A 25,036-nucleotide genomic window follows, 5' to 3' on the forward strand; every position below is an offset into this window, starting at 1 on the left:
TATAACATAATCCTGCTTTATACTTCTCCACAACTTTATCCCTGACCTGTCTGGTGTGTTCCTTGGCCTTCATGATGCTGTTTGTTCACTAAGGTTCTCTAACAAACCTCTGACAGTGCTATATAAATGTATAATAATAATAGTGGATTGGGTGATGATACATTGTTGCGTTGTTTCTCCATGTTTGGCGTCTCTCGGCTCGTCTATTCTCGGAAAGCCTCGGGGAGGAAAGAGGAAATAGAAGATATTTTGTACATTTTACAGGAAATCAGATATTTTAGAGAAGAGGGTGAGGAGACGGATCGGCTTGGATGGAGGATGTCCCGGCCACACTAACGCAAATGGGAGAATCTGCGGCAATGCGTTACAGCAAAGGTGTAAAATGTTACAACGTTTCCGTGTAGATCTACCGTATATTAGAAAACTTTTCAATGATAGCGCACTGAAAGAACTGATCAGAAGAAACACTTTTTTTTTTTTTAACTAATTTTTTCGGGGAAAAACACAGACCAAACCCTCCAATACCAACGTAGACTTTTTTTTTTTTTAACATCATGTCATTTATTATTTTTGTACTTTTTTTTTCTATAAAAGATTTGTGTAAGAAAAAAATAAAGGTGCATTTTTCCTGTGAAGTTTGACGTCTACTACTTGTAACATTTCATTTCTACAGCAAGGAAACCTCAAACAGGAAGGAAAGCTTATCGGACACGAGCGAGCGTCCGCAGCTGAGAAAAAAAAAAAAGTTGTTGTCGATGCCACACGAAATAAACAGAAGCAGCACAAAGATACCCGGCTGCAAATGTAATTTTAAAAGATAAAAGAAAATACACAATTGCAACTACTACTTTTAATATTATTATTATTATTATTATTATTATTATTATTATTAATAATAATAATAATAATAATAAATAAATGAACAGAATACATTAACAAAAATACCCAAATGCGCCCCCCCCCAAAAAAAAAGATAAATAATTACATTAAAAAAGTTGTTTTTTTCCCCTAGTAAATTTCAGTTAAGCAGTTCAGTGAGAAGTAATAATTAAAAATAATTGAAATCACTGTGCTTTTCATCTCTACTCCCAACTCCTTGGTTTGCATAACCATAAAAAAAATAACAGAGCTTCCTGGATAAGGGTCCAAGAAAGAAGATGCTCAAGATTTCAGATGCATCTTGCACCTTCCTCATATAAGGTGGCATCTCATTTATGATAAATGGTAATCACCTCTAGGGGGCTCTAATATTTGATTCTGTCATGCAAAATCTGGAGCTGGGACACAGCAAGTGTTATCGGGTCAGGTAGCTGATAGGGCAGTAAATATTAGTCCTCAGGATGTCTCCCAGCACAGGCTCACAGCTCCAGGGTCATCCAAATTTAAACCCCCCCAAAAAAATCTAAATCGATAAGGCAGCCCACACAACTATAATATTTTGAGACTGGACATATAAAGCATATAATGTGTTCATCCAATTGTGGCTAGAAATAATAGTAATAATAATAAAAAATAATAATAATAATAAATGTAATAATAAAATAATAATATTATTAGCAGTAGTAATAATAGTAGTAATAATAGTAATGATAATAATAATATTAGTAATGATAGTAATCATAATAATAATAATAAAATAATAATAGTACTACTACTATATTTCTCAATAATAATGTATATAATGTATAATAATGCATATACAATAATAATAATACTAATAATGGACATTTTAAAAAAGGAATATCCCCAACAATCACAGGTTTAAATAACTCTTTTATTGAGGGAAAATATTTAAAATACAAAAATTGCCAAAAAACAAACATTTGAAATGTTTCAGGTAATTCCAGATAAAACTTACAAAAGCAAGTACTTTAATAATAATAATAATAATAAAACAAAAAAAATAGAGCTTTATAAAATTGTATACATATTGTATACTAGGATTATTTTTATTCAATAGAAGTTCAGACTTAGCCAGTTTAAAAAAAAAATAATAAAAGAACAACGAAGTATGTATTTACTAAATAAAAATTGTCTGTAACTTGCAAAAATTATAACACAAGCAATAATAAAGAAAAAAAAATGTTTTAAAGAAAAAAGTAACATAATAAATCTGCTTATTAGCTTCGAAGTATTAAAAAAAAAAACACACAGCAAAGTTTAATATTTACTAAATAAGATTTTTCTGTAACTTGCAAAAATTACACAACAAGCAAGAGTAATTAAAAAAAAAGTTCTAAAGAAAAAGTAACAATTACTTTTTATGTTTATTATTAGCTTTGCAACATTTGAAAAATAAAATAGCAGAAGCGTTTCTCTACAGTGGATACAATGTTTCACTTTTCTTCCATTTGGATAATTTAATGTACTGTACTGTCACTCAGCTTACAAGAGGTTAAAATTACTGCACATTTTTATTTTTTATTTCCTTTTTTTAACATGTACTTCTATAAGCTTTTTTTTTTTTTTTTTTTTTTTTTTCTGTAACAATTTCCCACAAGATAACTCAAACTTCCTCTTTGTGTCACGTTTCCGTCAACACCTCCAACAGCAGAACAGCATCATGTCATCTCAGCCTCTGCTGCTGATTGGCTGGAAATGTCCTGTGAGTTTTCCCTGCTGAGTGGCTGACTTGTTAATATAAAAAAAAAAAATAAAACTCATTCAGGGATCACATCCTCAGCAAGAGCCTACTGTCACACATATTGCTTAAATCATGTTGTGTCTGTGTGTGGATGTTACTTAGGTGAGGTTATGTTAGATATTTTTGTTTTGTAAGATTAAAAAAATAAAATAAAATTATATATATATATATATATATATATATATATATATATATATATTTTTTTTTTTTTTTTTAATATATATATATATTGTAAGCTCTAACGAGCAGGGCCCTCTGATCCCTCCTGTATTGATTTGTATTGTAAGTGTACTGTCTGCCCCATGTTGTAAAGCGCTGTGCAAACTGTTGGCGCTATATAAATCCTGTATAATAATAATAATTATATATATATATATATATATATATATATATATATATATATATATATATAAAATGCCACAGCTTTTTTTTTCTATAGAGTAGGGGTTGGTTAATGCTCCTGTGTTTTGTTTATTTTTATTTTGCCTTTTTGCAAGATGTTTCCCTTTGATTCCTGTTCCATAGACACACACTATCCAAAATGTAAAAAAAAAAAAAAAAAAATTGTAAATTATATATAATGCCACAGCTATTTTTTTTGGGGGGGGGGGGGGGGGGATAAAGTAAGGGTTAGTTAAAACTCTTGTGTATTTTTTTTTTTCTTTTTTTTGCCTCCATGAAAGAGGTTTCCCTTTATATAATGCCACAACTTTTTTTTTTTTCTTTTTGGATAGAGTAGGGGTTGGTTAAAACTGTTGTGTTTTTTTTTTTCCCCTTTTGCCTTAATGCAAGAGGCTTCCCTTTGCTTCCTGTCCCATAGACGTACTCTATCCAAAAAAATAATGCATACAAAAATTAAAAAATGTAATTATATATAAATGCTGGTTTTTTAGATAGAGTAGGGGTTGGTTAATGCCCCTGTGTTTTGTTTTGTTTTTTGTCTCCATGCAAGAGATTTCCCTTTACTTCCTGTCCTATAGGCACACCCTACCCAAAACCTATAAAAAAAAAAAAATTATAATAAATTTATTACACTTATCGTTGGAGTTTTGACAGTGCAGTTTGATGAAGTGCGCCAGTTTGACATTTTTATTAATATTATTTTTGTACTCCCTTTATTGGATTCCATTGAGGGACACAGGTAGTCATATCCTGTTGGGTTATACCGCCACCTACAGGAGGATTGGATATTAGCAAAAAAATTAAAATAAAATATGTTGTACGAATTTCTTTGTCCCTCAATGGACGGCAATAAATATTTTTTAATACTGGGGGAAGAGAGATACAGTTGTTTTTTCCAATGAATAGTTTGTACGTGTTTATTTATCTGCACCAGATATCAAAGCTTAAAAGACGAAAAAAAACAACTTAATTTTGGTAAATGATAAAAATCTACAAAATGCTGTAACCTCCTGTAGCTGGGTGGACCTCACATCCTACCAATCCTTATCTACAGATCCAAAGAGTGAAACATGTCAGATATAAGTGAGATCATACTGAGAGCAAGAAGCACAGGAAAGGGAGCTGCAAACCCCAACCGTGTGATCTCTACATCGGGGTGAAATCATCCGCCATCTTCATCCGCCATCTTCAGTTCAACTTCTCCCCCCTCAGAGTTTCATACGTAGCCTTGTCTGTAGGGCCGAGACCCTAAAGGGACAAAGGAGGACGTTATACAGGAGTGACATCACCACTCCCCAGATATAAGATACAGTATCTCACAAAAGTAAGTACACCCCTCAGTCACATTTTTGTAAATCTTTTCTTCTATCTTTTCATGTGACAACACTGAAGAAATGACACTTGTCTACAATGTAAAGTAGTGAGTGTACAGCTTTTATAACAGTGTAAATTTGCTGTCCCCTCAAAATAACTCAACACACAGCCATTAATGTCTAAACCACTGGCAACAAAAGTAAGTACACCACTAAGTGAAAATATCCAAACTGGGCCCAATTATCCATTTTCCCTCCCCGGTGTCAAGTGACTTGTTAGAGTTACAAGGTCTCAGGTGTGAATGGGAAGCAGGTGTGTTAAATTTGGTGTTATCGCTCTCACTCTCTCATACTGGTCACTGGAAGTTCAACATGGCACCTCATGGCAAAGAACTCTCTGAGGATCTGAAAAAAAGAATTGTTGCTCTACATAAAGATGGCCTAGGCTATAAGAAGATTCCCAAGACCCTGAAACTGAGCTGCAGCATGGTGGCCAAGACCATACAGCAGTATAACAGGACAGGTTCCACTCAGAACAGGCCTCACCATGGTCCACCAAAGAAGTTGAGGTCACGTGCTCAGCGTCATATCCAGAGGTTGTATTTGGGAAATAGACGTATGAGTGCTGCCAGCTTTGCTGCAGAGGTTGAAGGGGTGGGGGGGGGTCAGCCTGTCAGTGCTCAGACCATACGCCGCACACTGCATCAAATTGGTCTGCATGGATGTGGTCCCAGAAGGAAGCCTCTTCTAAAGATGATGTACAAGAAAGCTCGCAAACAGTTTGCTGAAGACAAGCAGACTAAGGACATGGATTACTGGAACCATGTCCTGTGGTCTGATGAGACCAAGATAAACTTATTTGGTTCAGATGGTGACAAGTGTGTGTGGGGGCAACCAGGTGAGGAGGACAAAGACAAGTGTGTCTTGTCTACAGTCAAGCATGGTGGTGGGAGTGTCATGGTCTGAGGCTGCATGAGTGCTGCCGGCACTGGGAAGCTACAGATCATTGAGGGAACCATGAATGCCAACATGTACTGTGACCTACTGAAGCAGAGCATGATCCCCTCCCTTCAGAGACTGGACCGCAGGGCAGTATTCCAACATGATAACGACTCCAAAATGATCACTGCCTTGCTAAAGAAGCTGAGGGTAAAGGTGATGGACTGGCCAAGCATGTCTCCAGACCTAAACCCTATTGAGCATCTGTGGGGCATCCTCAAATGGAAGATGGAGGAGTGCAAGGTCTCTAACATCCTCCAGCTCTGTGATGTCATCATGGAGAAGTGTAAGAGGACTCCAGAGACAACCTGTGAAGCTCTGGTGACCTCCATACCCAAGAGGGTTAAGGCAGTGCTGGAAAACAATGGCGGCCACACAAAATATTGACACTTTGGGCCCAATTTGGACATTTTCACTTAAGGGTGTACTGACTTTTGTTGCCAGCGGTTTAGACATTAATGGCTGTGTGTTGAGTTATTTTGAGGGGACAGCAAATTTACACTGTTATACAAGCTGTACACTCACTACTTTACATTGTAGACAAGTGTCATTTCTTCAGTGTTGTCACATGAAAAGATAGAAGAAAATATTTACAAAAATGTGAGGGGTGTACTTACTTTTTTGAGATACTGTATATTATGCAGGAGTGACATCACCGCTCTCCAGATATAAGATATATTATACAGGAGTGACATCACCGCTCTCCAGATATATAAGATATATTATACAGGAGTGACATCACCGCCCTCCAGATATATAAGATATATTATACAGGAGTGACATCACCGCTCGCTCTCCAGATATAGTAGTTATTATTGAAGTGTGATATACAGTAAATAGTGATTTATACTTACAGCGTAATCACTTTCTCCTCCCTGAAAAGAAAAGAAAATATAAGTTAATAAAGAGTTGTAAAACATTTTATTTAGTGTGTGTATAACATTTATATTATTTTTTTTACTTTTTTTATTATTATTTTTATTATTGTTTTTTTTTTTTTTTACTTGTTTGTATGTGTAAGATTGGATGTATTATGTGTGATTCTGGATGGGACTGCATTTCATTTTTTATGATTCTTATTGAAGAATTATAATACATTTCTCCTGAACTCTTTTAGAGAACTTTTTGTGTGAGGCGCAGATTGAAAGACCGATTACTATATTATATTAGTGATGGGGGAGCGACGCACTTTAGCCACGCGATAAAACTGAAACTAGTTTTCAGCTGTAAAAGGTCTCCATCGTTTATTTTCATTTTATTTTCACAAAAAAATAAATAAAAAAGAGAAAATAAACCAAAAAAGACAGTAGCCCAAAAAAGGGAAAAAAAAGAATTAAAAACACACAACCCAAGAAAAAGCAAAAAAAAAAAAAACAAACAAACAACAACAACAACAACAACAAATAGGAAAACACACAAATACAATTAACATTACATTACATAAACCTTGCTACTCTATGAATAAAGAAAAAAAAAAAAAATTTTATTTCAAACGAATTTCACCTATGCAGCTCAGTGAATGAAATGGAAAGTTTCTGCTTTCACAAACAATGAGATTAGTGATCCCACATCAATAGTAAAATACGTAAAACCGACATTAGTAGTTCTCTGTAGTATATGTGGGATAATAAATAAAAGTAAAATTCTATTATTATTTTAATATTTATTTTACTGGTTAATATATACCTATACTGTATAGTAGGTGTGTTTGTATATATATATATATATATATATATATATATGGGGTGATCTGAAGAGGGCTGTGCACATGTCCTCGCAATCTGACAGATTTGGAGTGGTTTTGGGCAAAAATTGCCAAGTCAAGATGTGCCATGCTGATAAGACTCATACCCAACAAGACTGAGCGCTGGAATAACATCAAAAGGGGCTTCAACAAAGTCTTATGCCGCGTACACACGGTCGGACTTTTCGTCTACAAAAGTCCGACAGCCTGTCCGACAGACTTCCGGCGGACTTTCGGCGGACTTGCAGCAGACTTTCTAACGAACGGACTTGCCTACACACGACCACACAAAAGTCCGACGGATTCGTACGTGATGACGTACACCGGACTAAAATAAGGAAGTTCATAGCCAGTAGCCAATAGCTGCCCTAGCATGGGTTTTTGTCCGTCGGACTAGCACACAGACGAGCGGATTTCGGGGTCCGTCGTAGTTACGACGTAAAGATTTGAAGCATGTTTCAAATCTAAAGTCCGTCGGATTTGAGGCTGAAAAAGTCTGCTGAAAGTCCGGAGAAGCCCACACACGATCGGATTACCAGCCAGCTTTAGTCCGTCGGCGTCCGTTGGACTTTTGTAGACGAAAAGTCCGACCGTGTGTACGCGGCATTAGTTTAGGGTGTGCACACTTATCCAACCATATTATTTTATTTTTACTCCCCTCCACCTAAAAGATTTCAGCTTGTTGTTCTATTGAGTTGTACAGTTTATGGGTCACATTAAAAGGTGGGAAAAGTTCTAAAATGATTAATCTTTGTCTCATTTTTTGACATCACAGAAACCTGACATTTTACCACCCGGGGTGTGTAGACTTTTTATATCCACTGTATAAATCTCTCTCTCTCTATATATAAATGTATATATATAATTTTGTGTGTGTATGCAGTATATAGATATATAAAAAGTAAAGCATGAGAAGCAGAGATGAGACCACATGTGAAATGTTGGAGGCGGTCTGCCCTCCTCTCTCTCTATATTGTCCATCTCAGAGTAAAAACCCGAGAAGAAGAGATATTAGTAATCCTCTGACCACATCCTCCTCCATGGACCGCCTCGTATCCCCCGCTCAGCTCTTTGTCCTCAACACAAATATTTAAAAATATACAAATATATATCTTTTTTTTTTTTGCCATTTGTAATCCCCCTCCCCCCCCTCCACATGGGCCTGATCCTAGGAGCTTGCAATCTAATCTCAGGGAACATTGAAGGCCTTGATGGTGGGGACAGGCTGACAGTGCAGAGGCGTCGAGGGGGGAAGTGGTCGGAGAGGCTCTGGACGCTGTAAAAATACTTCTTGTTTCGCTCTGAGACACGAGCTGCCTTCCCACCAGCTGAGGAGCGGCGGGGGGCTCAGGAAACCCCAAAAACCTCCGGCCTGAATTTATTTAATTATTAAAAAGATGATGGGTTTCAAATCGGGGGGAAACATGCCGAAATGACCAAACATGGACAGTTATTATTTGACGTCTGTGCCCTTCCACACGCTTTCACCTGCTTGCTAGAACAGGGCAACCATGGCAATGGTAGACATGGACGGTGGGCAAAGGTAGACAGGATTTTGGGGGAACCCACAATCTCCCCCCCCCCCCCCCGTGCTTCTGTGGTTGGCTCGCTGCCTCTGCCAGCAAGTCTGTGCACAGGGGACATCCACATTCTGGGTTATTCTGGGTTAATATATACATATACTGTATAGCAGGTGTGTTTGTTTGTATATATATATATATATATATATATATATATATATATAAAAATGAGTAAAACATTAAAAAAAAGACATTAGTAGTTTTCTGTAGTTTTTTGTGAGATACTAAATAAAATGTACATTTTATTATTATTTTATTATTTATTTTACTAGCTTAATTTATACATTTACTGTATGGTAGGTGTGTTTGTGTATAAATATAAATACATATTAAGTAAAACATGAAAAAAAAGACGTTAGTAGTTTTCTGTAGCTTTATGTGAGATAATAAATAAAATTTTATTATTAGTATTATTAGTATAATAATTATTATAATTAGTATAATGATTATTATTAGTAGTATAATATTTTATATATATGCATTATATATATATATATATATATATATATATATATATATATATATATATATATATATATATACACACACACAGTGGGGACGGAAAGTATTCAGACCCCCTTAAATTTTTCACTCTTTGTTATATTGCAGCCATTTGCTAAAATCATTTAAGTTCATTTTCTTCCCCCATTAATGTACACACAGCACCCCATATTGTGCACACAGCCCCCCATATTGTACACACAGCCCCCCATATTGTACACACAGCCCCCCCATATTGTACACACAGCCCCCCATATTGTACACACAGCACCCCATATTGTACACACAGCACCCCATATTGACAGAAAAACACAGAATTGTTGACATTTTTGCAGATTTATTAAAAAAGAAAAACTGAAATATCACATGGTCCTAAGTATTCAGACCCTTTGCTGTGACACTCATATATTTAACTCAGGTGCTGTCCATTGCTTCTGATCATCCTTGAGATGGTTCTACACCTTCATTTGAGTCCAGCTGTGTTTGATTATACTGATTGGACTTGATTAGGAAAGCCACACACCTGTCTATATAAGACCTTACAGCTCACAGTGAATGTCAGAGCAAATGAGAATCATGAGGTCAAAGGAACTGCCTGGAGAGCTCAGAGACAGAATTGTGGTAAGGCACAGATCTGGCCAAGGTTACAAAAAAATTTCTGCTGCACTTAGGTTCCTAAGAGCACAGTGGCCTCCATAACCCTTAAATGGAAGAAGTTTGGGACGACCAGAACCCTTCCTAGAGCTGGCCGTCCGGCCAAACTGAGCTATCGGGGAGAAGAGCCTTGGTGAGAGAGGTAAAGAAGAACCCAAAGATCACTGTGGCTGAGCTCCAGAGATGCAGTCGGGAGATGGGAGAAAGTTGTAGAAAGTCAACCATCACTGCAGCCCTTCACCAGTCGGGGCTTTATGGCAGAGTGGCCCGACGGAAGCCTCTCCTCAGTGCAAGACACATGAAAGCCCACATGGAGTTTGCTAAAAAAACACCTGAAGGACTCCAAGATGGTGAGAAATAAGATTCTCTGGTCTGATGAGACCAAGATAGAACTTTTTGGCCTTAATTCTAAGCGGTATGTGTGGAGAAAACCAGGCACTGCTCATCACCTGTCCAATACAGTCCCAACAGTGAAGCATGGTGGTGGCAGCATCATGCTGTGGGGGTGTTTTTCAGCTGCAGGGACAGGACGACTGGTTGCAATCGAGGGAAAGATGAATGCGGCCAAGTACAGGGATATCCTGGACGAAAACCTTCTCCAGAGTGCTCAGGACCTCAGACTGGGCCGAAGGTTTACCTTCCAACAAGACAATGACCCTAAGCACACAGCTAAAATAACGAAGGAGTGGCTTCACAACAACTCCGTGACTGTTCTTGAATGGCCCAGCCAGAGCCCTGACTTAAACCCAATTGAGCATTTCTGGAGAGGATGGCCGTCCACCAACGTTTACCATCCAACCTGACAGAACTGGAGAGGATCTGCAAGGAGGAATGGCAGAGGATCCCCAAATTCAGCTTTCGGTGCTCTCACACTTTGAATGACAATTACTCAGTCATGTAACACTGTACCCAAATGAATTTTTTGTCCTTTTTTTCATACAAATAGAGCTTTCATTTGGTGGTACTTGATCACCTCTGGGTTTTTTATTTTTTGCGCTATAAATAAAAAAAGCCCGAAAATTTTGAAAAAAAAACGCATTTTTCTGTGATAAAATTTTGCAAATTATTAATTTTTCTTCATAAATTTTGGCCACAATTTATACTGCTACATATCTTTGGAAAAAATAACCCAAATTAGTGGATATTATTTGGTCTTTGTGAAAGTTAGAGAGTCTACAAGTTATGGTGCAAATCATAAAAAATTGATCACACCTGAAGTACTGACGGCCGATCTCATTTCTTGCGACCCGAACAAGTCAGGAAAGTCAGGAAATACCCCCCAAATGACCCCTTTTTTGAATGTAGACATTCTAAGGTATTTAGTAAGGGGCATGGTGAGGTTTTTGATGTTGTCATTTTTTCCCACAATTCTTTGCAAAATGAAGATTTGTTGACCCCCCCCCCCCCCCCCCACACAAAATTGTCATTATAATAGGTTATTTCTCTCACATGACATGTATATACCACAAATAACGCCCCAAAATACATTCTGCTACTCCTCCTGAGTATGGGGATACCACATGCGTTGGACTTTTTCACAGCCTAGCCACATAGAGAGGCCCAACATGCAGGGAGCACCATCAGGTGTTCTAGGAGCATAAATTACACATCTAATTTGTTGACTACCTATTACACTTTTGAAGGCCCTGGAGCACCAGGACAATGACACGTGACACTGGTGACAGATGGCACTGATAAGTGGCACTGATGACACTGACGTGGCACTGATGACAGATGGCACTGATGACACTGACATGGCATTGATGACAGATGGCACTAATATGTGGCACTGATGACACTGATGACAGATGGCACTAATACGTGGCACTGATGACATTTGGCACTAATACGTGGCACTGACAGATGGCACTAATACATGGCACTGATGACACGTGGCAGTGATGACAGATGGCACTAATATGTGGCACTAATGACACGTGACAATGATGACAGATGGCACTAATATGTGGCACTAATGACACGTGGCAGTGATGACAGATGGCACTAATACGTGGCACTGATGACAGATGGCACTAATACGTGGCACTCATGACAGATGGCACTAATACGTGGCACTCATGACAGATGGAACTAATACGTGGCACTGATGACAGATGCCACTGATACGTGGCACTGATGACAGATGGCACTAATATGTGGCACCGATGACGGATGGCACTGGGGAGGGATGGCAGTGGGGAGGAATGGCACTGGGGAGGGATGGCAGTGGGGAGGGATGGCACTGGGGACGGATGGCGCTGGGGAGGGATGGCATTGGGGAGGGATGGCACTGGGGAGGGATGGCAGTGGGGAGGGATGGCACTGGGGAGGGATGGCACTAGGGAGGGATGGCACTGGGGACAGATGGCACTGGGGAGGGATGGCACTGGGGAGGGATGGCAGTGGGGAGGGATGGCACTGGGGACGGATGGCACTGGGGAGGGATGGCACTGGGGACGGATGGCATCGGGGAGGAATGGCACTGGGGACGGATGGCACCGGGGAGGAATGGCACTGGGGACGGATGGCACTGGGGACGGATGGCACTAGCGACAGAGGACAGTGGGGAGGGATGACAGTGGGGACAGATGACAGTGGGGAGGGATGACAGATGACACTGACGACTTTTTTTTTTTTTTTTTTTGTTTTTTGCACTCACCGCTGCAGCGGTTCGCTCTCCCTCCTCACACGCTGTCTCTGTGTGAGGAGGGAGAGCCGGCGATGAGAGATGATCTCATATGATTACATATGAGATCATCTCTCATTGGCACCGCCGATCGCACTGTAAACGGCCGCTGTCATTGGCCGTTTATGGCGATCTGTGACTGGCTGTGTCCGAGGGACACAGCCAGCACAGAACTTCCGCGATGCGCGCCGGCGGGAGCGCGCATTGCGGAAGTAAACAGCTGGACGTCCAGGGACGGCCACCCGGCAGGTAGCGTCTGCGCTGCAGCCGTCTTTCGGCTATAGCGCGGGCGCGAAGTGGTTAATAAATCTGCAAAAATGTCAACAATTCTGTGTTTTTCTGTCAATATGGGGTGCTGTGTGTACATTAATGAGGAAAAAAATCAACTTAAATGACTTTAGCAAATGGTTGCAATATAACAAAGAGTGAATAATTTAAGGGGGTCTGAATACTTTCCGTCCCCACTGTGTGTGTATATATATAGATATATATATATCTAAAGATATATATATATCTATATATACAGTGGATACAAGAGCAAAACCATGTGAGTTTTGCTCCTGTAAGCAGCACCAGAAGGAGCTGGAGCAGCATTTTTTCCAGGAAAGGATGAGCATTTCCACCCCCATCTACGTATCTACATTATAATCAGATATATTGCAACACGCACCAATTCCTCACCTTCATCTCGACCCCTCCTTCTCCCTTCCCGATCTTGCTGTAGATCTGGTTTGAAGGATAGCTCAGGGGCTGCAAACCAAAGACACGTTATTGTGACTACAAGGACCCGCCCCCGAGGAACTTAAAGAAAAAAAATACAAGGCTGTAGATCAGTTGTGTGTTCCTTTAAGAGTCACAAGAGTGGGGAGTGTTTGCTCTTTGAAGGGAGGGACTTGGGTAGGACTACTGGAATTGAGGTGTGGGGGTTGGGGGGGTCACCAGTGCTAGTAGTCTATAGAGCAGGGAGAAGGCGGGGCAGTGGGTGTGATCTGTGGAACAGCACGCTCTGAAATGCGTTGTCACCCCTGCAGCCATGTAGAACAGCAGCAAGTTGGGGGGTCACAGGGGTGTGCATGCAGCACTTACTGCATCTACCATAAAAATCTGAAAAGAGTTACCCCCCCCCCAACCCCCACCCAGAGCCCCTGGCTCTGACTAGTTTTGGATGGAGCGAGGAAGGGTTAGAACCTCTGTCAACATGTCTTTATCCACTTCCTATACTGATGACAACCTGGCATGCCCTAAGACACAACGTGTCACCAGGACAGGAAGTGAGGAACCGAGGTTCAAACCCATGCCTACTCCAGCCAGGACTAAAAAAAAAATTAAAAAATTATAAATATTTTTATATTTATATATAAATTATAAATTATATAGATAATAAAGTTACAATGTATTTTCAGACATGGCAAACCAAACTGTGCAATGCCTTGCAATATATAATATACAATATATATTAAAAAAATGTCACTGTTTTGTATATTCAAGCCATGGCAAATAATATATATATATAAAGAAAATAAAAATTTCAAAAAGTATGTACTGTATATTCAAGACATGTCAAATCAAATTCTGTGCAATGCCTTGCAATATATAAAATAAAAATAAATAAAAAAATAAAAAATAAGAAAATGAAAATAATATAGACAAAGTTACATTGTATTTCAAGACATGGCAAGTCAAACTCTGTGCAATGCCTTGCAATATATAAAATAATACATAAAAATAATTAGTAAAAAAAAAAAAGTGAGAATGCATATTCAAGACATGGCAAATCAAATTCTGCAAAAAAGCCTTGCAATATATAAAAGAATAATTAAAAAATAAATAAATATAGACAAAGTTACATTGTATTTACAGACATGGTAACTAAAACTCTCTGCAATGCCTTGCAATACTAATAATAATACAAATATTTTTTAAAAAAGTGAGTATGTACTGTATATTCAAGACATGGCAAATCTAATTATGTGCAATGCCTTGCAATATATATATATATAGAAAAAAATAAGAAAATGAAAATAATATAGACAAAGTTACATTGTATTTTCAGACATGTCAAATCAAACTCTGTGCAATGCCTTGCAATATATAAACTAATATATAAAAAAAAATATTTAAAAAAAAAAAAAAAGTGAGAATGTATATTCAAGACATGGCAAAAGTAAAATTCTGCACAATGACTTTCAATATATAACATAATAAAAAAAATTAAAATAAGCATAATATAGACAAAGTTACATTGTATTTACATGGCAACTCAAACTCTGTGCAATGCCTTGAAATATTTAAAATAATTAAAAAAACAAACAAAAAAAACAATAAAAACAATATTGAAACGTTACAATGTATTTTTAAACATGACAAATTAAACTCTGTGTAATAGCTTCCAAAAGATAAAATAATAATAATATTTTTTTTTTCAAGTTATAATGCATATTCAAAACATGGCAAATCAAACTCTGTGCAAAGCCTTGCAATAGATAAAATAATCTAAAAAAAAAAAAACAATAATAATAAAATAATATAAAAAAGGTCAATGTATATTGAAGACACGGCAAATCAAACTCAATGCAATGCCTTGAACTATATAAAATAATAAAAAATAAAACAAAAATAATTTTAAAAAAAGGTACATTGGGGTTGATTTACTAAAGGCAAATCCACTTTGCACTACAAGTGCACTTGGAAGTTCAGTCGCTGTAGATCTGAGGGGAAGATCTGAAATGAGGGGAAGCTCTGCTTATTTTATCATCTAATCACGGGGGAAGCTCTGCTGATTTTATCATCTAATCATGTACAAGCAAAAATGCTATTTTTATTTTCCTTGCATGCTCCCCTCAAATCTACAGCAACTGAACTTCCAAGTGCACTTGTAGTGCAAAGTGGATTTGCCTTTAGTAAATAAACTCCATTGCATTTCAGACATGACAAATGAAACTCTGTGCAATGCCTTGCAATATAAAAAATAAATAAAACAAAATAAAAATAATATTAAAAAAGTTACAATGGATTTTCAAGACATGGCCAATCAAACTCAATGCAATGCCTTAAAATATATAAAATAATAAACATAAAAATCCACTTTGCACTTGTAGTGCAAAGTGGATTTGCCTTTAGTAAATAAACCCCATTGCATTTCAGACATGACAAATGAAACTCTGTGCAATGCCTTGCAATATAAAAAATAAATAAAACAAAATAAAAATAATATTAAAAAAGTTACAATGGATTTTCAAGACATGGCCAATCAAACTCAATGCAATGCCTTGAAATATATAAAATAATAAAAAAATAAAATAAAAATCATTAAAAAAAAGGTACATTGCATTTCAGACATGGCAAATCAAAATCTGGGCAATACCTTGCAATAATATAAAATATAAAAATTAAATAAGATGAAATAAAAAGAATATCAAAAAGTTACATTGTGTTTTCAGACATGGTAAATTAAACTCTGTGCAATGCCTTGCAATATAGAAAAAAATACAAATAATATTAAAAAAAGTTACAATGTATTTTCAGACATGGCGAATCCAAATCTGTGCAATGCCTTGCAATACATAAAATAATATTAATAATATAAAAAAGTTACACTGTATTTTCAGACATGACAAATTAAACTCTGGGCAATGTCTTCCAAAAGATAAAATAAAATAATTATACATTTAAAAAAAAAAAAAAGTTATAATGCATATTCAAGACATGACGAATCAAAAGCTGCGCAATGCCTTGCAATATAAAAAACAAATAAAACAAAATAAAAATAATATTAAAAAAGTTACAATGGTTTTTCAGACATGACAAATTAAACTTTGGGCAACTTCTTCCAAAAGATAAAATAAAATAATTATAAATTAAAAAAAAAAAAAAGTTATAATGCATATTCAAGACATGGCAAATCAAAATCTGTGCAATGCCTTGAAATACAGAAAATAATAATAATATAAAAAGTTACATTGTATTTTCAGACATGGCAAATTAAACTTTGTGCAATGCCTTGCAACAGACAAAATAGTCAATTTTACGTATTTGAATAAACAGATAAAATTGCCCCTTTAAACACTATCAGCAGAGTGAGAAGTTGAAGAAGACTCGGGGGGGGGGGGGGGGGGAGTGAGTACTTCCTGCCGCTGGAGGAACTTCCTGTTCTCGCTATTAATACAAATGAGGATCAGAAAATAAGAAGTTCATACCTCGTATAGAGCGGGCGTCGGATTCTTCTTTTTCTCCCTAGAGGTCTTAATCTGAAATAGAAATGAAAGAGATGTCATTAGCAGGAGACCAGAGTCTCAGGAACCCCCCCCCCCCCCCACAGATCCATGGGTTTCACAAAGCCAGCCTGACGAAGGGGCCCTGCGTGGCTCCGAAGTGTTGCCGGATGTGTCCCGCGTGACCAGGTGAAATAAAGCTTTGGACCCTTCTGAGGAATCCTTAGTTTGCTGAAGACTTTTCTCCACTCACGAGCAACAGAGTCTCACTAAAATCTGTGGGAGTGTTTGTGTGCTCAATCTGACTTAATAAAGCATTGTCCGGGTTCATTGCCTTCATGTAGACAATCTATCAAACAGATCATGGCCGGAGGCGTACATACAATACGGGTAGGAGAAATATGGTGCAGCAAATGTGCAAAAATACAAAAAAAACCCCAACAGCACAACCAATATCTGACATTTCCCCTTGCTGTAGGGAACTGCCCTTACCTTCAGGTGGCAGTAGAGAGCGGTGAGAACTATTCCATACACAAACAGAATGGCGTCCAGGATGTAGCAGACTTCGGGCTCGTTCATCTTGGCTGCCGCAGCTGAAAAAACGAAAAAACAAAAGACCAATTTGAGGTCTATAATGACCGCATCTATTACTGGACCATAAAAAAAGGTGTGCAGTTAGAGAGACAATGTACTAAAAAAGCCACCATTTCATAGTCTACCTTCCACTACAACAGTCCTGCAATGTGTGAGTGTGACTGTGTGGTGTAATAAGACCCAGCGCTTCCAGTAATCAGCACTCTGTAACCAGAACTGGCCAGAAACACCCCCTAACTGGTCAGACACCCCCCTTCTTGGCATACATTAGAGAATGATCTGTTTGAAGGAGGAAGGAGGTCCTGATTCCTCTATATAGAACTTTATACCACTAGAGGGATCACCAGCAGGACAAAGGAGGTTCTGATTCCTCTATATAGATCTTTATATTACTAGAGGGGTCACCAACAGGAGAAAGGAGGTTCTGATTCCTCTATATAGATCTTTATATCACTAGAGGGGTCACCAACAGGAGAAAGGAGGTCCTGATTAATCTATGTAGATCTTTATCTCACTAGAAGGGTCACCAACAGAAGGAAGGAGGTTGTAAATTATCTATATAGAGATTTACATCACTAGAGGGATCACCAGCAGGAGGAAGGAGATTCTCATTCCTCTATAAAGATCTTTATATCACTAGAGGGGTCACCAGCAGGAGGAAGGAGGTCCTGATTCCTCTACATAGATCTTTACTAGAGTGGTCACCAGTAGGAGGTCCTAAATTCTCCATATAAATCTTTATATCACTAGAGGGACCACCAGCAGGGGGAAGGAGGTTCTGATTCTTCTATATAGATCTTTATATCATTAGAGGGGTCACCAGCAGGAGGGAGGTCCCAATTCCTCTATATAGATCTTTATATCACTAGAGAGGTCACCAGCAGGAGGAAGGAGGTTCTGATTCTTCTATATAGATTCTTATATCACTAGAGGGATCACCAGCAGAAGGAAGGTGGTCCCGATTTCTCTATAAAGATCTGTATATCACTAAAGAGACCACCTGCAGGAGGAAGAAGGTCCTGATTCTTCTATATAGATCTTCATATCACTAGAGGGGTCACCAACAGAAGGAAGGAGGTCCTAAATTCTCTATATAGAGCTTTATATCACTATAGAGATCACCAGCAGGAGATCCCGATTCCCCTGTATAGATCTTTATATCACTAGAGGGTTCACCAGCAGGAGGAAGGAGGTCCTGAATCCTCTATATAGATCTTTATATCACTAGAGCGGTCACCAGCAGGAGGAGGAGGTTCTGATTCCTCTATATAGATCTTTATATCACTAGAGGGGTCACTAGCAGGAGGAAGGAGGTTCTGATTCCTCTATATAGGTCTTTATATCACTAGAGCAGGAATCTTCAATCTACGGCCCTCCAGCTGTTGTGGAACTACACATCCCATGAGGCATTGTAAAACTCTGACATTCACAGACATGACTAGGCATGATGGAAATTGTAGTTCCTGAACAACTGGAGGGCCGTAGTTTGAAGACCCCTGCACTAGAGGGCTCACACCAACAGGAGAAAGGAGGTTCTGATTGCTCTATATAGTTATTTATATCACCAGAGGGACTACCAGAAAGAAGAAAAGGTCATGATTCCTCTATATAGATCTTTATATCACTAGAGGGGTCACCAGCAGGAGGAAGGAGGTCCTGATTCATCTATATAGTTCTTTTTATCACTAAAGGGGTCACCGTCAGGAGAAAGGGAGTCTTGATTTATAGATCTGCACTAGAGAGGTCACCAGTAGGAGGAAGGAGGTCCTAAATTCTCCATATAGATCTTTATATCACTAGAGGGGTCACCAGCAGGAGGAAGGAGGTTCTAATTCTTCTATATAGATTCTTATATCACTAGAGGGGTCACCAGCAGGAGGAAGGAGGTCCTGATTCCTCTATATAGATCTTTATAATCACTAGAGGGACCACCAGAAGGAAGGAGATCCTGATTCCTCTATATAGATCTTTATATCACTAAAGGGTCACCAGCAGCAGGAAGGAGGTCCTGATTCCTATAGTTCTTTATATCACTAGAGGGATCACCGGCAGGGGAACAAGGTCACGATTTCTCTATATAGATCCTTATATTACTAGAGGGGTCACCAGCAGGAGGAAGGAGGTCCCAATTCCTCTATATTGATCTTTATATCACTGGAGGGGTCAGCAGCAGGAGGAAAGAGGTCCTGATATCTCTATATAGATCTTAATATTACTAGAGGGATCACCAGCAGGAGGATGGAGGTTCTGATTCCTCTATATAGATCTTTATATCACTAGAGGGGTCACCAGCAGGAGGTAGGAGGTCCTGGTTCCTCTATATAAATCTGTATATCACTAGAGAGGTCACCAGCAAGAGGGAGGCGGTCTGGTTTCCTCTATATAGATCTTTAGCTAGACCTCAGTTAGAATATGTCCACTTCTGGACACCTCACTTACGAAAACATCTTAATACTACAGAACAAGTCCTGAAACCGGCAACCAAAATGGTGAAAGGTCTGAGGGATAAAACATATCAGGAGAGACTTAATATGTACAAGAAAGAAGGGATAAGGGACATGAACTTGGTAACATAACCTCAGACTAGGTGAAGGAAAGTTCAAAACTAACCTTAGAAAGTATAGAGGCAAGCACTTAGTCAACAATAAGTAAATTTAAAGCCCAACTCTGAAAAAATGTACAATTAATCCTTGCAATGGGGCTGCACTCGGTAATTGCTCATTTGGTATTTGGAGATTTTTCTTACCTGATCCTCCACTGTAGGAGGTGACCCCCCCCCCCCCCCCCACACACACACACACACACACACACATACATACACTCCGGGACTGGACTTTCCCTCGGCATCAATGGACCCTGCTTTGGTTTTGATGACGTCAGGATCCTAGACCACTATGTGGGGGAGAGGAGGCTACGGTGACCGGTCTAGCAGCAGGGAGGAGCGGCTAAGTACATTTTTACCCTAGTTACCCTAGACTTTAACAAGCCAGGGGTTATTTTTTTTTTGGTTTCCCAGAGATGGGCTCTAATCATACTTGGGGCAAACATAGTTCTGTACTCAGGCAAAAAGGTTATAAACAGGAAACTAACAAAAAAAGCCCCCCAAAAATGGGGCCCCAACTTGATGGACCACTTGTTTTTTTTCTGCTGTCACTCTTCTATGTTTCCATGTATCACAAAATAAAATAAAGTAAAAATCTTTCATATTAGAGAAGAGAAATAAAAACTTGATACAAATAAATAGATTCAAATAGATACAGTGCCTTGAAAAAGTATTCATACCCCTTGAAATTTTCCACATTTTGTCATGTTACAACCAAAAATGTAAATGTATTTTATTGAGATTTTATTTGATAGACAAACACAAAGTAGCACATAATTGTGAAGTGGAAGAAAAATGATAAATTATACAAATAAATAATGTGAAAAGCGTGGGGTGGGGGTGGGGGGGCATTTGTATTCAGCCTCCTTTACTCTTTAACCAATTGCCTTCAGAAGTCACCTAATTAGTAAATAGAGTTCACCTGTGTGTCATTTATTCTCAGTATAAAAACAGCTGTTCTGTGAAGCCCTCAGAGGTTTGTTAGATAACCTTAGTGAACAAACAGCATCGTGAAGGCCAAGGAACACACCAGACAGGTCAGGGATAAAGTTGTGGAGAAGTATAAAGTAGGGTTGGGTTATAAAAAAATGTCCCAAACTTTGAACATCTCACAGAGTACTGTTCAATCCATCATCTGAAAATGGAAAGAGTATGGCACAACTGCAAACCTATTAAAACATGGCTGTCCACCTAAACTGACTGGCTGGGCAAGGAGAGCTTTCATCAGAGAAGAGCCAAGAGGTCCATGGTAACTCTGGAGGAGCTGCAGAGATCCACAGCTCAGGTGGGAGAATCTGTCCACAGGACAACTATTAGTCGTGTTCTCCACAAATCTGCCCTTTATGGAAGAGTGACAAGAAGAAAGACACTGGTGAAAGAAAGTCATAAGAAGTCCCGTTTGTAGTTTGTGAGAAGCCATGTGGAGACACGGCAAACAAGTGAAGAAGGTGCTCTGGTCAGATGAGACCAAAATGGAACTTTTTGGCCAAAAAACAAAACTCTATGTGTGGTGGAAAACTAACACTGCACATCACCCTGAACACACCATCCCCACCGTGAAACATGGTGGTGGCAGCATCATGTTGTGGGGATGCTTTTCTTCAGCAGGAACAGGGAAGCTGGTCAGAGTTGATGGGAAGATCGATGGAGCCAAATACAGGGCAATCTTAGAAGAAAACCTGTTAGAGTCGGCAAAAGACTTGAGACTAGGGCGGAGGTTCACCTTTCAGCAGGACAACGACCCTAAACATACAGCCAGAGCTACAATGAAATGGTTTACATCAAAGCATATTCATGTGTTAGAATGGCCCAGTCACAGTCCAGACCTAAATCACATTGAGAATCTGTGGCAAGACTTGAAAATTGCTGTTCACAGATGCTCTCCATCCAGTCTGACAGAGCTTGAGATATTTTACAAAGGAGAATGGGCAAAAATATCCCTCTCTAGATGTGCAAAGCTGGTAGAGACATCCCCAAAAAGACTTGCAGCTGTAATTGCAGAGAAAGGAGGTTCTACAAAGTATTGACTCCGGGGGCGCCATACAAATGCCCCCCTCACACTTTTCAGATAATTATTTGTATCAATTATCATTTCCTTCCACTTCACAATTATGTGCCACTTTGTGTTGGTCAATCACATATAAATCCCATTAAATACATTTAGGTTTTTGGTTGTAACATGAGAAAATGGAAAATGTGGGAAATTTCAAGGGGTATGAATACTTTTTCAAAGGAACTGTATATGAAACTGAGATCAATGCATCGACAAATACAAAGAGACGTTCTAATTCTTATTATTTATATAAAAAAAGAGAGTTCCTCTGACATTTATAACTTCTGTAGATTGGAACATAAAATCAAAGATCTGATACAATCTCATAATTCCAGCACATACATGACAGAATATATTGCTTACACCGATTTTCACCCAACACGTTTCTCGGGGGAAAAAAAAAAAACGCTTCTTCAGGGATGTGATAAAATAATCTCATGTAGCATTATAGAAGACTTTTCAGCAAACATGTCCGTGGGCATGAATAGAATATCAAGAGAAACCATGAGGCATGGAGGGCGGATGCCACGTGTCCAAGAGGAGAGTCATCAAGCACCAAGATAGGTCATCAAGCCTGCTGTGCCCATTATGAGGGGTTCCCACCATCCCTGTGCTGAGTTCCTGGGTCTGTACACCCGCTGTGCCCATTATGATGGGTTCCCACCATCCCTGTGCTGAGTTCCCAGGTCTGTACACCCGCTGTGCCCATTATGAGGGGTTCCCACCATCCCTGTGCTGAGTTCCCGGGTCTGTACAAATGCTGTGCCCATTATGAGGGGTTCCCACCATCCCTGTACTGGATTTTTGTCTATGCTATATTATGGAGTTGGAACATCTAAAACTCCTAGGTGGCCAGGAACACAGCCTGGAATTACGGGAGAGAGCTCTCACTATTGGAGTATCCAAAACATATAGGAAGCCGGGAACTAAAATATGACTTTTAGGTGGATTGTCCTAATAATAACATTGTACCTCTTACTAAGAATCAACCAAAAAGTCTGAAATTGAGTGAATGAAGTAGAGTTACTCACGTGAGAGTGGAGAGAATCTGATTCTTAGGGTGGAGGTAGAAGGTCTGGAGCCGGTCTGAAGAGGCTGAAGCTGCGATGGTGACCAGAACCCACACAGGAAACGCACCTCACCTTCTCTGCACATGACCAGCCCCGCTAGAAGCTGGCTGACCTTCTTTCTCTTCTAGTTCCTGTTAACTTGTTTTCTCAAGAATGTTTTGACGCAGCTCAGGAAATTGGAGCTTCCCTAATTCACATTAAAAACCTTACCAGCCCCGAAAGATCCCCAATACCATAGCAGGGGACAGGGACTAACAACGTTATCACTTCCAGCAGCTGACATCCAAATATCCGAACCTAAAATAGAATATAACGATGCAAAAAATGAAATGCTTACTGCAAGAAAATCTTCTAGGATCCCTTGAAGATGAAGGGTTCCCACCATCCCTGTGCTGAGTTCCCGGGTCTATACACCTGCTGTGCCCATTATGAGGGGTTCCCACCATCCCTGTGCTGAGTTCCCGGGGCTGTACACCCGCTGTGCCCATTATGAGGGGTTCCCACCATCCCTGTGCTGAGTTCCCGGGTCTGTACACCCGCTGTGCCCATTATGAGGGGTTCCCACCATCCCTGTGCTGAGTTCCCGGGTCTATACACCTGCTGTGCCCATTATGAGGGGTTCCCACCATCCCTGTGCTGAGTTCCCGGGTCTGTACACCCGCTGTGCCCATTATGAGGGGTTCCCACCATCCCTGTGCTGAGTTCCCGGGTCTATACACCTGCTGTGCCCATTATGAGGGGTTCCCACCATCCCTGTGCTGAGTTCCCGGGTCTGTACACCCGCTGTGCCCATTATGAGGGGTTCCCACCATCCCTGTGCTGAGTTCCCGGGTCTGTACACCCGCTGTGCCCATTATGAGGGGTTCCCACCATCCCTGTGCTGAGTTCCTGGGTCTGCACACCGGCTGTTCCCATTATGAGGGGTTAATTTTGTTTATTGAAAAAATCTTACAAACAAAAACTTATATACAATAAAACCATAATAAATAAATAAAACATATTTACAAAATAATTGAATATGATAATACAAAACAAGAACATTATAAATGGTACAAACCAAATTGCACAACACAATCCCTACGGGAAAGCCAGACTAAGGAACGTCACCATCACCATGCATGGAGCCTTTTATCAAAAATAGATTTCATCTTGAAAATCTAGGGGAGTGAATCAAGAATACAAAGAAAAGCCGCACACCCCGAGATCAACAGGCAGCAGCTACAGAGTCCTGATATTCCTCCACGCCCTTATACAGGCCTCCTGCTGCCACCTGCCTTTCTCAAGACCCCGAATCTTCCCAACCTCACCCAGAATGTCCTGCACCACCACTTCCACAGAGAGGATTTTACTCCGTAAGGATACCTGACACCGTGCACTCCACGTGAAATAACGGACTACTAGACTAACTAAAAAAAGTGTTTCCAAATCATAATCCCGACGAGTCTGGAATGCCCCATACACCCACTCTGCATAACTCATATGGGGGAGGAAGGGTATACTCAGAGCCCTCCCCACCCTCTTGTACACCTCTATATTAAAAGGGCATTGAAGTAGAAAGTGATCCATGGACTCCACCACTCCTCCACACTCCACTCTCGGGCAGCCCCGATCACTCATGGAAAGAAACTTCAAGTTGCTCTTCACATATAGTTTTCCATGAAAGGCAAGCCAAGCCTGATCCCTAAACTTCATTGGGATTCTCTCCAAATTAATCAATCGCAAACCCACCCCCAAAACCAGGCTTGGGCAACCCCTCAAGGCCAGTGGCTCGCAAAAAGCAGAGCTCATGATCCGCTTCTCAAGAAGTTTCCTTGGAAGAGATCTGACTTCTGCTGTTACTTGCCACTGCCGAAGCATTTTCAAACACGGGGCAACATAAGCCGGGAGCTGTTCATGCTTGACCCTCAGGCTTTTCACTGGCCCACCATTTTCCCAGTCTCGCAGAAAGGGCCTAAACCAGGACTGGAAAATACCAACCCACCC

At 39.6% G+C, this 25,036-nt stretch overlaps 1 protein-coding gene across 3 annotated transcripts; it reads right to left on the minus strand.

The window, feature by feature from the left end:
- Positions 1-1,756: 1,756 nt before the first annotated feature.
- On the minus strand, positions 1,757-23,213 carry FCER1G (Fc epsilon receptor Ig). 3 transcript variants are annotated; one of them, XM_073609259.1, is made up of 6 exons: positions 23,015-23,213; positions 17,227-17,327; positions 16,720-16,770; positions 13,205-13,273; positions 6,213-6,233; positions 1,757-4,294 (listed from the first exon to the last, which is right to left on the minus strand). In XM_073609259.1, the coding sequence occupies exons 1-6, from the start codon at positions 23,136-23,138 to the stop codon at positions 4,235-4,237; spliced, it is 426 nt and encodes a 141-aa protein (XP_073465360.1). In that variant the 5' UTR covers positions 23,139-23,213; the 3' UTR covers positions 1,757-4,234. The 3 variants fall into 3 exon arrangements, with proteins under 3 accessions (XP_073465360.1, XP_073465358.1, XP_073465359.1); XM_073609257.1 differs by lacking the exon at positions 23,015-23,213 and adding an exon at positions 17,454-17,607; XM_073609258.1 differs by lacking the exon at positions 23,015-23,213 and adding an exon at positions 17,454-17,607 and having other exon boundaries at positions 13,194-13,273.
- Positions 23,214-25,036: the final 1,823 nt, after the last annotated feature.

This window comes from Aquarana catesbeiana, linkage group LG13 (assembly GCF_042186555.1).
Source record: "Aquarana catesbeiana isolate 2022-GZ linkage group LG13, ASM4218655v1, whole genome shotgun sequence".
NCBI classification, from domain to species: domain Eukaryota; kingdom Metazoa; phylum Chordata; class Amphibia; order Anura; family Ranidae; genus Aquarana; species Aquarana catesbeiana.

What these genes read in the sequence shown, in the direction of transcription:
- FCER1G (XM_073609257.1), bottom strand. Translation starts at nt 17,592, where the DNA reads ATGCCAAGAAGGGGGGTGTCTGACCAGTTAGGGGGTGTTTCTGGCCAG. An exon ending in CAGGACTGTTGTAGTGGAAG is followed by an intron (nt 17,328 to 17,453) that starts GTAGACTATGAA and finishes TCGTTTTTTCAG; the next exon opens with CTGCGGCAGCCAAGATGAAC. An exon ending in GAGGAGAAAGTGATTACGCT is followed by an intron (nt 4,295 to 6,212) that starts GTAAGTATAAAT and finishes TTGTCCCTTTAG; the next exon opens with GGTCTCGGCCCTACAGACAA.